This window comes from Neophocaena asiaeorientalis, unplaced genomic scaffold (genome assembly GCF_003031525.2).
Source record: "Neophocaena asiaeorientalis asiaeorientalis breed wild unplaced genomic scaffold, Neophocaena_asiaeorientalis_V1.1 scaffold223, whole genome shotgun sequence".
NCBI lineage: Eukaryota > Metazoa > Chordata > Mammalia > Artiodactyla > Phocoenidae > Neophocaena > Neophocaena asiaeorientalis.
In genome coordinates, this window is record NW_020175045.1 from 1,416,699 (window position 1) to 1,430,781 (window position 14,083).

The window sequence follows — 14,083 nt, forward strand, 5'->3', positions numbered from 1 at the left end:
CATTTCACAGTTCTTTCAGAAACGTCCATCCTCAAAGCCTTTATATTCGGTATATTATCTTTAAATTACATTGCTAAATGCCCACTTACAAAACATATACCAAATGTTCTTTTTAATCACTTAAAGCTCCAAATGCAGAAACTGTTTGGCATTAGATAAATATCTTAAATGTGAAATAGGCAAGAACACCTTGAAATAATGCTTAACTAATCACAAGGCAAATACTCTGCAGTAGACGGGTGAACCACTAATTAGACAAAAGGAAATAAAACTGTCACGGTAGGATAAAAGGACAGAGAGGAATAAGCAGCAATTACTGTTTTATCGTCAGAGAAAGTAGCATCAAACACGGCTCAGTAAGAGGGAAAAAGCCCCACAGCTCTATAAGTAAATACGAGCACTCGTTAAATTAGCACTTGGCGCTAAACACAACTCAGGATGAAAATGACATGTCAAAAAGTGCATTCAAAAAAGGGAAAAAAAATACCATAAAGAGTATGTAAAGGTGCTTTAGTTAGGCTATGCGGCATATTGAAGAATAACATTACATGACAATTTTCTCAAACTGCTTAAATATTTCCAAGCCAGTCTTCGAATAGCTGTTTATTAAGGATTGAGGTAGGTCTACTAGACCAGGTTAGTCTTTTCCAAGTTTAATTGGTACACTTAATATGTAAATGGTACCAACAAGTGTCATGAGATGTATTTTAAACTTTAAAGTTTGGAACAACTTACATTCTGTTGCTTGGAATAATCTTGCGCCCTTCTCTGAACCAAGTCACTTGAGGTCTGGGGCAGCTGGTGATGGGCAGTAAGTTGAGTACAGCTGCATGTCCTTGAGAGACCATTTTTCTCTGATCTGTATCCATGAAATTTCCCATATCTGCAAAGAAAAATCAGACCTTTTAAGTTTCAGAAAATTCTTTTTTGAGGGGCGGGAGGTCAAAGACGGAAATAACTATATTTTATTGCAAGGTCACCAATGTTGCTATAATTAAGCAGTAAGACCAGAGGCGAGCAGTAACGCTGATGAGTGCAGACTGGGTGGTAAAGTGGAGCATAAGGCAAAGCCACGTGCCTCCAAAGTACCCATGAAGGCGTGAATCAGCAGAACTTCATGGTCTTTGTGTCGCTGCAATGATACAATGAAATGTTGGCAACCAATTTTAACATTGAAATAAATTGTGGGAAAGCATCCTCATGCCACATGAAGCATTTTCCCAGAAATGATAATAAAATGATTTCAGACATCGCCCGGCTCCCAGATCTCTCCAGCTGGTTCTACCCAGGCACCCGCCGCTGTCCTGCTCAGTTTCTCCTTTTCTTTGTTTCTGGGGTGAATGCTCCCTAAAAGATCTTTTGGGAGAAATATTTAACCATTGATTAATTTTTAGAGGGTTCTCCAAACCCCATACTACTGACTTAATTGGGGGCAGGTAGGTTTTGTTCCAGTCTTTGTGCTACTGGTTTACAACATTTAAAAAATGAGATCACAGGAAAAAAACCCTGGTCTTTAGAATGTGGGTATATGTGGCCAATTTTTAAATCAGTACCATTTGAAAGTTTTTAAAAATTTCCATATTGTGATTAGCTACAGATATATGTATACACACGTTGATATGGCATATATACTACATTTTTGTCTGAACGCATGTAAATTTGGAACAGTCCATAAAAGGTCTCTATTATCAACGGATTTGTGATCCAGAAGAAATTATTGACTATATTACAAGCAGTGTTTAATAGCCTAGGAAAAGATGAAACAAATGAAACAGATTAGGAAAATATGCACGGTTATTTTAAAGTAAAGTGAAATTTGTTATCAAAGAGAAGGAGAAAAGAGATAAAATCTAGCGCTAGAGGTAAAGGATAGAAACAAGGATATTATATTAAACAATTTATTAAATATAATAAATTCTAAGCTTATTCAAATATGTTTTGGGTATTGACCTTAATTTTTTATTTATGAATTATGTTTTCAATTATTCAATTGAATAAAAGTTCTGAATTATTCTGAAGACAGGTTTAGTTGAGTGACTTCACCAACACAGTTCAGAAAAATGTAAGCCTCCCTAGTAATTAAAACTATAATTAAACATGTATAGCAACAGCACCTTACCCAGTCACTAGTAATTACCATAGAAAAGTAGAATAACTAGAAATTATTTTAACTTATACAGTAACAGTGAAAACCACAAGACTTAACTGGGGTCAAAATGACATATGAGAAAATATTGTCATCATTGGTTCACACACCCCAATTTAGGAGCTTTTTAGAGTTCTCTAAGTCTATTATAACATATTTATATGTAATTTAAAATTTCTTAACACTTCTTGCTTTCTTTTAAATGAAGAGACATTTTGGTAGTAAATTCAAAATATAATAAAGCCTACAGGCCATTTTAGATGGACCCTACCCATCACAGATTTTGGACTAGGAAAGTATTAAATGTTTTGCATCAGCCAACTTCCCTCTCCACATCCTCCTAAAGACTACACCAAAATTCAAGGCCCCTGCATTCTGATATCCCCTCCAGTTACTTTTAAAGGTTTCCTTCTCCAAAATGGCCTGCCCAGTAGAGAATTAATTCACTACAGCGTTAATACATGCTATCCACGTACTTTTTGTTGTGCAGTTGAAGGATTTCTAAACAAATCATTGGAAAGAATTGAATATGAATTGATAAAATTTTAACTAATTGGATTTAATCTTTTATTTTAAAAATATCTGAACCTGGATATGATAAAAGCTAAGAGCAGCTAACTCATAAAACAGAAGGCATCTTGCTCATTTTCTAAACCCTCAACAGAGCCTTACCTATTGAATTGAAAACAGTGGCATTTACCTCATTAGCCCCAGATCATCGTCAGACCAGCTGCATTAGCTATTTACTTCTCTCAATCGATTTTAGAAACTATACTATTCCAAATAGAACCCAAGACAGAAGCTCGACTCCCACCATGGTTAAAGTGATTTTGCTTAGTGTTTTGTTATTTAACATTTGTAGATCTTTTCAGTGTTCACATACATGCGACTTGAACTTCTGATCTTCTTTGCAAGAGGGCTCCCATTCTGTTTCGAACCACACAGCGGTAAAACCCAGCATCCAGCCTCTGTAAAGATGGAATAACATACCTGCCAAACACCAAAAAGCAGTGTTAATGGTTCCGTACCTAGGCAGCCAGCCCTGGCATCTCATCTAGTATACTTTGGTATCTAGTACCAAAAATATTTAATTTTTGATAAACTAATATCTATGCAAGCTTTCCCTGACCTACACACTTACTGCAACTCCAATTTATTTGTGAGATTATTTACTTGCTATTTGTCTCTCCAACTAGACTGTAAATATCACATGAAGCTAGGTTCTGGAACTGTCTTGCTCACCATTGTACCCCTGTGCCATCACGTAGTATCAACAGATATCACTCGAAACTGCCTGAATGGATAAGAACTGTTAAATAGCTAAAAATCATTACAAGTAAACCAGACCTTTCAATGTTTTTTTTATAATTCTATCTCTCAGAATTTCTAAAAATTATTTCTAGAACTGGCAATGGTCTTAACATAATGTGTTGTGTCATTCTGCATCAAAGTTCAAACAATGCAGGATGAGACACAGGTGTCATTCAGGCAAAGCAAGCAGTGACATCAGGGCACAACTCCCCTCTCCAGTCCCCACAGCGAGCAGACATCTCCCAACACCATTTACACACTTTCCTTACTTCACATATGGCTTGACATTAACTTCTAAAACTTTTTTGATTGACTGGGAGGTTATTTCATTTGTATTTTCCATTCCTATGACTATAAGTATCCATCCCTCAAATCAAAGCCTTTCTAAAAACGTCAGTAAATTTTATAGGGGGGACAAAGTAGCTAGAAGATACAGTTTCCATAAAAGCCCTGGTTTAGGTTTATGGTTAGTTTTACAATTCAGGATATTTTAAAATCCATGAACAAGCAGGAGGTACAACCGAGGACCACTTCATGTGAGTTCTGCAGCTTCGGAGCTCAAACCTTTCGTGCTACCTAGAAGAGTGCATTTAATTGATTTCTAAGCCATATTCACCAAAAATCAAGAATAAGGGGCTTCCCTGGTGGCGCAGTGGTTGAGAATCTGCCTGCCAATGCAGGGGACGTGGGTTCGAGCCCTGGTCTGGGAGGATCCCACATGCCGCGGAGCAACTGGGCCCGTGAGCCACAACTACTGAGCCTGCGTGTCTGGAGCCTGTGCTCCGCAACAGGAGAGGCCGCGATAGTAAGAGGCCCGCGATGAAGAGTGGCCCCCACTTGCCGCAACTGGAGAAAGCCCTCACACAGAAACGAAGACCCAACACAGCAATCAATCAGTCAATCAATAAAAGACTACGGCTTGATTTTCACACATGGGAGAGTGCCTATCCTAAGAAAGAATAAGAGAGCTAAAACCCAATCAAATAGGAGCCTACTTTCCAAAAAAAGAGAAAACACAGTGATGCTATCCTTTCTAAAAACATGTTCTGATAATAGTTATCTTCAAGTTAAAAATATTTCCTCTTACAAAGTATAATCAGAGAAACCTAAAAAAAAAAAAAAATCAGGTAAAAGGCACCAAGTATGGTATGCTATATTTGCTCAGCTCTTACACATACCTTAACATCACTTATATTCAACTAATTGTGCCTCTTTTTATTCAAGTATGTCCAATTAGTCAACTGGAAAATGGAACTGATAGGCATAATTTTTAAATGAATGAAACATTTGGACAATACAGGTAATTCAGTATTAAGCAAATATCAATCAGAGCGTGTTTACCCTCTGATAACCATCTTGAGATCTTACGAGCAAGATTAATAAAATATTTTATGAAAAAATACTGCTGAGTCTCAGTCTTCAAAATTTTATTCTATTCTGAGGAATGGTTTATCTCAAACAAAAAATTAATTAGTGCAGACAATCAGGACAATACCAAACTGAACACAAAGAGTCAAAATGCCATTTATTTAAATTACAAATCAAGACTAGAAGGATGAGCAGCTTTGATTACACACTATGATTGTAATTAGGAGAGATTTTGAGATTAGGTTAAAACAAAGTCAATAAAAGCTTTTGGAAAAGAAATAACACAAGTTATTGGAGTACATATTTGAAAAACTACAAGAGCAGTTTCATCATTGCAAGCTAACCACATTTATACGATTGCTATTCATTTCATTTTTCCTTTTTTGCAGTATCCCGAATAGATTTTATATTCTTTTTGTTTGTTTGTTTTTGTTTTTTGTTTGTTTTTGTTTTGTGGTAAGAGGGCCTCTCAGCGCTGTGGCCTCTCCCGTTGCGGAGCACAGGCTCCGGACGCGCAGGCTCAGCGGCCACGGCTCACGGGCCCAGCTGCTCCGCGGCATGTGGGATCTTCCCGGACCGGGGCACAAACCCGCGTCCCCTGCATCGGCAGGCGGACTCTCAACCACTGCGCCACCAGGGAAGCCCTAGATTTTATATTCTTATAAATTTCTATAGTAATCCTGTGTACTAATGCACAAAAACAGCACTGCTTTCAAACAACTGGGAGAAACAGATACAAAACTGAATATTAGGCATATGCTGTTTTGTACTGTCTCTTTAGTCTAATGTCTCACCAGGGAAAAAATATACAAAAAAGTGGCAAAGTACTCCACCTATTACAGGAATTCCTACACAAATTATGTTTACCCAACAGATGGGAATATTCATTGGAAGCCTATTGCTTATAAATACACATTTTTAAGCAGAGAAAGTTTCCCGGCTCCTTATAAGTATGATCGAATCCTAGCACCATATGCCACTAAAATATAGAAACTGCCTGCTCCTGTTTCAAACAAGCACAGCTGGGAATGTTTGTATTCACTGTTTCAAGGCAGAATCTACTAGACTAACAGAACCTTTTCCAGGGCTAGTTCATTATCAGGAAGAGCAAATTAAAGAAAATCAAACACAAAGTCCCAACAAACCCAAGGGTTTAAACGCTCATTTCTGCCACGTAGGAGACTACCTCAGTTCCGAACTGCCACTCGGAATGGGCAACAAGAGCGACTCTAGAATTTCTCTAAGAAGCAGTTTTAGGTCCATTTCCGTCCGTGAACAATCGCTTGACTAGCCCTGCCTGGAGAGGATATCTGACATTTTTTGTGTGCCTGGGGTCTGCACCATGTTCTTATATTTGGAGGGTTCTCCATCGTGAGTCCTGGTGGAGGCGGACCCCTACGTCAGCCAGGGCACAGGAATGAGACACCACAGGACCACTGCACACACGTGCGCTGGGCTTTCAGATCTGGGGCTGGTGAGGCACAGGAGCGGGGCTAAAGGAGAATCTGTCCAACAGCAGCAGCGGTGGGGCGCCATGGAGCCCTGGACTGGGGAACGGTGCAAGCGTCCAGGGCCCATAGCGGCAGTGGCTCAAGCAGCGGCAACCAGGGTCCAGCAGTACCAGCAGCAGGACCCTGTGGGACTGGCTCCTGGGGCAACTTGGCTCTGATGGGCTCGCCTCCCTCTGTTCCTGCCCAATGTCCAGTCAGCCCAGTGACTGTAAGAGCAACCCAATGTCCAGGTGACAACTTCCTTTTTTGTTTCAACGAGAGAGGGCTTGTTTGGCTTGTCCTAGAACTCCCCAGAATGTAGCCAAAATAACTTTGGTTGAAAAAGCTTCTGAAGTTACTAGGTACTCACCATGGTCACAGAAAAACCCATATAACGCCTCACTGAATCATCTGTTTTTAAAAAATCGTGGCTTCCCAGCTAACCACTAAGAATCATTAAGTGGTAAACAGTCCCCCCAAAACTGAGACCAATTAATCTTTTATAAGGAGTATTCCTGCCATGAGCCACTAAAATTTTAGAAAATGTCTGACAAAATACTATCTGCTTTGGAACAGTTACCGTTGAGCAGTTCTTCCCAACAAGAGTTAAATGCTCTAAGCACACAGGTCTACAGAGACCTGTCCCAGTTCAGAATAACGAAACCACATCTTTGATATAGAAGAGAAAACCCATACTTCTCCCTCTAAGGTCAGTGGACATAACTCGATCCATGAGAAAGAATTTTCATACCCATTAAAATTAGATATAAGGTTTTATTCTTTTTGGGGGGGTCTACATTCATTTTATGCCACTCCAGACAAGACTATTCCCCACAGCTTTAATTTTTTAAAAATTAAAGTATGAAAATATCTATTCCGGTATGAAAGTATCTGGTATGAAAGTATCTATTCTGCACGAAAATAAACAACCAAGTTCTATAATAAACTTTCATATCTTGGCCCAAAGCCCATTATTATCTTTAAAGTGAAAAAAATGTTTAAGAAAAAAAAAAAAAAAACAGGACTAAGCCCTTTATATCCTTCTTGGAACTACTTCTATCCTATTTTTGGAAACAAGATTACAAATAATTGTATTTTCAATTTTATTTTTATAAATTTCCTATATGAACATTTAAAATACAGCAACAGTCAAAAGTGGAATGAGTCCATAGCGGGCTTTTGCCACAAGCAAAGAGTGAAATGAAACATCCAGACTGAAATTTGTTAACAAAGAGACGGACACGTGTCCAGCTCACTAACAGGTCTTAGACGTTAAGCAAATTGACGGTTATGTTTTGAATCCTTTCCAAAGAGTTACAGTAATCAGTATGAAGTTAAAGTAAACAGCATAATAAAGATGCAAGTTAGCCGATAGGAACATCATACACACAAAAGTCCTTTAATCTCTATTTCATTTACTTAAAATTCTGCATTAAGTTGAAAGAGGCAATAAACAGGTCCCTGCTGGGGATGGGCTAAGTAAGCATCTACGGAATCTGTCTGGGAATATAAATCTGGGGACTGTAAGCCCTCCAGGGATCAACTGGATGCTGAGTATCCACATACCAGGAATAACTACATTTAAATTTTATATTCACTTATAAACACCAATTCAAAATTTCTAGAGCTAACATTGAAAAGTTACTAAGAATCTTCTTCTGGGATTGTGGTTTATGTGATTTTTCTCTAACAGTAACAATGTTTTGGGATCATTCATTCTTCCTGCATTCCTACCTTCTATTATCAAACCAGGGACAGTAAAGGAGAAATTCACATTTTGGTAAACATGGACACATGACCGGAACTAGTCTGTCAGATCTGTCATTAGGAGAAAATGCTCTCTCAAGTCAGTAAGAATGGAGTTTCAGAAAATCTTTGTGAAAGACAGAGATTTTTTTAGAGCTAAAAGTCTTTTATTCATCTCTGTTTACTTAATTCTTTATATTGCCAGGTTCTCTAGAGATATTAAAAAAAAAACATCTAGAACCGTTATATGAAGGGCTAAAATATGAGGGGAAATGTTAGTTTCTACACAGTCAAAATGATCCACACCAAAACACAATGGAAAGAAGACCTAAGCTATTAAGTGTTGCAACATTAGCACAAGTGAATTAGAAACGTAAATGAAAACGCTTTCACTTGTCTCATGGAAGCACTTGTTGAAATCATGTTACAGGCTTGTTTGGTCACTCTGGCTAAAGGTCTCCACTTAGAACCCACGAAGATCCTGAGATGAATGGCCCAAATGGAATCACTTCTTCAAATCCAAGTCATCTCCAGTAAGAACTTTTAAGAGTTCAATGTTGCTCTGCTTCAGAAATTCTCCAGGAACAATCATATCTGCTATGACCACATGGAGTTGAAAAGATGGTCAGTTAAAATCAGAAACAAGTACACAACTCTGTGGGACAGATATAAGCATTGGGACACACCACATTAATATTAGAGATCAAAATCGAACAAGAGAGCACAGAATCATGCCACTTTAAGCCCTGGAAATCAACGTCAGATACTTTGACTAGGAATGAGATGAGAATAGTCCACACACTTTTACCTGCCAAAGTTTATCTTCCCCTTCCTTATAAACAAATAGACAAAAGGACTTGATGCCTTAGGAATGAAAAACTCATTTGTTAATTCCAGGGCTCCTAAATATAACCACGTGATATAGAAGAAAGGCCAAAATTAGGTTGAAAGCTTTACACCAAGTGCCCAACCATTCACATCTTGGGCACTAAGAAATAAGAAAGTTACCCCAAGCCTTAAGCAGCTTGGGACTGTAAAGGGTTCTACTGGGTTGGGTTGGCGAGAAGGTTCATTTGGTCTTTTTTGCAAGATGGCTCTAGTAGCACTTAGTTGTCTTTAACTTCATTTGAAACAATTTTGTTAGACTGTATGTGACAGCGGTCATATCAGCATGCACTTTAAAAAAAGACATCAAAATTGGTGAATTTTTGTGTAGCCATTTTAATATTGAAGATAGAAGAAAAAAGCAACATTTTTGTCATATTATGCTTTATTACTTCAAGAAAAGTAAAAATGCAACTGAAATGCAAAAAGATTTGTGCAGCGTATGGAGAAGGTGCTGTGACTGAGCGAACGTGTCAAAAGCGGTTTGCGAAGTTTCGTGCTGGAGATTTCTCGCGGGAAGATGCTCCACGGTCGGGTAGACCAGATGAAGTTGATAGCAATCAAATTGAGACATTAACTGAGAACAATCAACGCTATACCATGTAGGAGACAGCCGACATACTCAAAATATCCAAATCAAGCGTTGAAAATCATTTGCACCAGCTTGGTGATGTTAATCGCTTTGACGTTTGGGTTCCACGTAAGTTAAGCGAAAAAACACCTTCTTGACTGTATTTCCACATGCGATTCTCTACTTAAATGTAATGAAAACATTCCATTTTTAAAACAAATTGTGACGAGCAATGAAAAGTGGATACCGTACAATACTGTGGAATGGAAGAGATCGTGGGGCAAGCAAAATGAACCACCACCAACCACACCAAAGGCCGGTCTTCATCTGAAGAAGGTGATGTTGTATGTATGGTGGCATTGGAAGGGAGTCCTCTATTACGAGATCCTTCTGGAAAACCAAACGGTTAATTCCAACAAGTACTGATCCCGATTAGACCAACTGAAAGCTGCGCTTGACGAAAAGCGTCCAGAATCAGTCCACAGAAAACGCATAATCTTCCGTCAGGGTAACGCAAGGCTGCTTGTTTCTTTGATGACCAGGCGAAAACTGCCAAAGCTTGGCTGCGAAGTTCTGATCCATCTGCCGTATTCAGCAGACATTGCACCTTTGGATTTCCATTTATTTAGGTCTATTACAAAATTCTCTTAATGGAAAAAATTTCAATTCCCTGGAAGACTATAAAAGCACCTGGAACAGTCCTTTGCTCAAAAAGATAGAAAGTTTTGGGAAGATGGAATCATGAAGTTGCCTGAAAAACGGCAGAAGGTAGTGGAACAAATGCGTGAATACGTTGTTCAATAAAGTTCTTGGTGAAAATGAAAAACGTCTTTTATTTTTACTTAAAAACTGAAGGCACTTTTCCGCCGACCCAATACTTAGTCAAAATGGGCAAGACTAGTTCATTTGAACCAAAATACAACCTGTTGTTGCTGTTGTGAGCTGGGCAGCTCCCAGAGGACAGGACCAATGAACCAGGAGAAAAGAATGACTGTAAACAAGGTTAAGAAAACTGAAGGTCAACAACCTGGGGAACTCAGCCCTTTGCGGGAAGCTGTAGGTGGGAGTTGCACTCAGTTTGGTTGGTTGATGAAGAAACCAACTGGTTGCGTTTCACTTAAGAAAAGGGTGCTCAATTAAACGGACCTTTCCTGATGAGTAGGGGACTCAGCAGATTCAAAACAAAACAAAATAAAAAAACAGGTATAGGAGTCTAACTCACGGCTTAGTGATGAAGTTCTGTCTCAGGGTCTCAAGCCTAAAGGATATGGCCAAGGGATCATTCTGGGAAAGTCTGACATGGCAGTAATACTGAATTTTCAGACACATGAACATGGAATATCTGTCCATTTATTTAGGTCTTCTTTTATTTCCTTAGGCAACGCTTTATAGTTTTTAGTGTAAAAATGTTGCAAATTCCATGTCAGTTTTATCTCTAAGATTTTTGAAGATATTTTAAGAATATATATTTTAATAAAACTTATAAATTTAATAAGTTGCAGATTACTCTTTCCTAGTATACAGAGATAGAACAGATTTTTGTATGCTCATCTTGTATCCTGTGACACTGCTAAACACATAAATTTTAGCAGCTTTTTAAAGATAATATCACATTTTCTGCAATCACGTAACCCTCAGGAAAATACATTTTTACATCTTCTCTTACAATCTAGATGCTTTCTATTTCTTTTTCTTATTGCAGCGGCTAGTAACTCCATTATTGGGATCTGTTGTTGAGCTTCTTGCATTGATGAGTTTGTAGTTTTCATCAAATGTAAAACTTTTTCAGTATTATTTATTCAAATACTTTTCCACCCCTGCCTCCTTTGGGATTCCAGTTATACATATATTAGGCCATTTGACGTTGTCCTGTAATTCACTAATGGTCTTTTCATCGTGTTTGATTTCTTTTTCTTCCTATCTGCCTTTCATTTTGAAGAGTTATATTGCTGTATTTTAAAGTTTACTAATATTTTCTTCTGCATGTCTAATCTGCTGCCAGTCCTATCCAATGTGTTTTTCATCTCAGACATTATAGGTCTCATCTGATCACACGGAGTACAGTTATGACGTTTCAACGCACTTCTCTGCTAACTCTAACATCTGTGTCAGCTTTGGTTTGGTTTCAGTTGATTGATTTTTCTCATTTTGGGTCACGCTTTCCTTCTTTACATGCCTGATAATCTCTGATTGGATTCTAGACATTGTAAATTTTGGTGCTGGATATTTCTGTATTCCTATAAATATTCCTGAGCTTCCTTCTCCAGTGCCGCAAAGATACCTGGAAATGGTCTGATCCTTTCTGGTCTTGCTTTTAAGATTTCTTAGGCAGGACCAGAGCTGTTTTCGGTCCGGGGTTAGCAACCCCCACTACAGACCCAGGATACTTCTGTGTACCCTTATCCAATAACCCCATGGATTACAAAGTTTTTCAGTCTGGCTGCTAAGAAGAGGCACTGAACCCCACGCTGTGTGAACCTGGGGAACTACTGCCTCCACTTTTTGGGTCCCTGGCCCCTGGCCTTGGGCAGTCTCTTTACATGAACGTGCTGGTGAATAATCTGCTAAATACTAGACAAAGAACCTCTGAGGACTCCAGAGCTCACTCTCTACACAGCTCTCTCCTCTCCAGTACTCTGCCTTGATCTCTCTGAACTTTCAGCTCCCTTCACCGCAGGGATCCCTCCAGGTTTCACCTGTGTTCTCCCTCTCTGTGCCACAGCCTGGAAATTCTCTCAGGGCAGTAAGCTGAGCAATCACAGGGCTCACCTTGCTGGTTTTCCATCTCTCAGCCATTACACCTTCGGTTGCCTGATGTCCAGTATCTTGAAAACAATTATTCCATATACTTTGTCCAGTGTTACGGTTGTTTAGATTACCTATCTAGAACTCTCCTTCAACTCTCTCAGTGAGGTTTTCTACTTTTCTTCGTGTTCTACTCATTTCTTATAAAGGTTATTCCCAGGTATTTAATAAATTTTACTGATATTGTAGAATTTTCGTCCTTTTATAGGACATAAGACAAAGTAAAATTTCCCTTCACCATTCCTATTTTTTACTGAAATAAAAAGATAAATATCCATCAAATTTCTACTCTTTATACTGTAACAGAAATTGAACTAGAGGCAGATCATGTAAGGAGACTATAAGATTTTCTGCAGTTTAGAGTATCCAATTATTCCTCCTGCTGGAACGAGTATTGTGCCTAGCACTAGAAATTTGGGGCATATATATATTTTGAATATAATTACAAAATATTTTTTATCCCAAAGTAGAAAAAATAATTTACAGTAACTATTTGCTGGGGGAAAAAAATGGATACAAATCTGCCTATGACACTTAAGCAACTTTGTTTAATTACTGAACTACTCATTTTCTCAGTGTAGCCACCTGTCCTAAACATGGATATAAGCATCAATATGAATAATATAACATTTGAAACTTACTAAAATTCATTGTGTAGTTTATAACACAAGCAACAAAGAAAATGTTATTTTTTGTCAAAGACGGAAAAGCTGAATTTATATTAAATATTTGCTTTTTTTAGGGTTAGCACTTTCATAACTGACACCAAAGGGTGGACTTAGGAAACAGCTACCGTTTTTACAGAGTATGTTTTCCAATTTGAGACTTACAGCAAGCAGCCTCCTGAAGGTTAACATATGACAGCTGAAGGTGATTATTGGAAGGAAGCAGATGAAAGAGTAATTTGAAAAAATAGCGTAAGATCTTTAGACAGGTTTTATATCTTGAAAAAAATGATGACAAAATACAATGGATCCTTAATAACCCATCTCAGTGTCTGAAGCCTTCAGTGAACAGAATATAATTTATCACGTCTAACCTAAACCATTCTTGCTTCAGAATAACCAATATCTTCTTAACGAGTTTCTGGTGAAATGGCAGTGAAGCATCTACCCTGTTTTAATGGTGCATATATAATGAACCACCTTCTCAATCCTGCTTCAATCAAGCAACAATGCTTTGTCTTCTTGAGGATTATCCAGGGTGTGTCAGGTTAACAGGCAAATTAGCTGATGCAAAGAGCAAGGCAAAAAAGAGCTCAATCTCCTTGCATATATTTTTTTTTTTTGGTACGCAGGCCTCTCACTGTTGTGGCCTCTTCCGTTGCGGAGCACAGGCTCCGGACGCGCAGGCTCAGCGGCCATGGCTCACGGGCCCAGCCGCTCCGCGGCACGTGGGATCTTCCCGGACCAGGGCACGAACCCGCGTCCCCTGCACCGGCAGGCGGACTCTCAACCACTGCGTCACCAGGGAAGCCCTCCTCGCATATTTTTAAGTTGACACCAAAATTGTTCTATCATATAGAAGTTTAAATAGTTGCATATATAATAATGGCATAGTATATGTTTTAAAATAAAACGGTCACACACTGTTTTAAATGTATCCAATGGAAGTTAATATAATGATTTTGATATACACACTTTCTATTTCTTAAAAATGAACTAACAGAGGGCTTCCCTGGTGGCGCGGTGGTTGAGAGTCCGCCTGCTGATGCAGGGGACACGGGTTCGTGCCCCGGTCTGGGAGGATCCCACGTGCCGC

The 14,083-nt window shown here is 38.7% G+C and overlaps 1 protein-coding gene across 1 annotated transcript in view; it reads right to left on the reverse strand.

Moving 5' to 3' along the window:
• The window catches only part of SDK1 (sidekick cell adhesion molecule 1), a 536,415-nt gene that overhangs the window by 517,691 nt on the left and 4,641 nt on the right, over positions 1 to 14,083 (reverse strand). Inside the window, exons 3-4 of the mRNA XM_024763505.1 lie at positions 3,030 to 3,136; positions 736 to 883 (exon numbers count right to left, since the gene is read on the reverse strand). Coding sequence (XP_024619273.1) covers positions 736 to 883; positions 3,030 to 3,136 — 255 coding nt within the window. The remainder of the gene's footprint in view (positions 1 to 735; positions 884 to 3,029; positions 3,137 to 14,083) is intronic.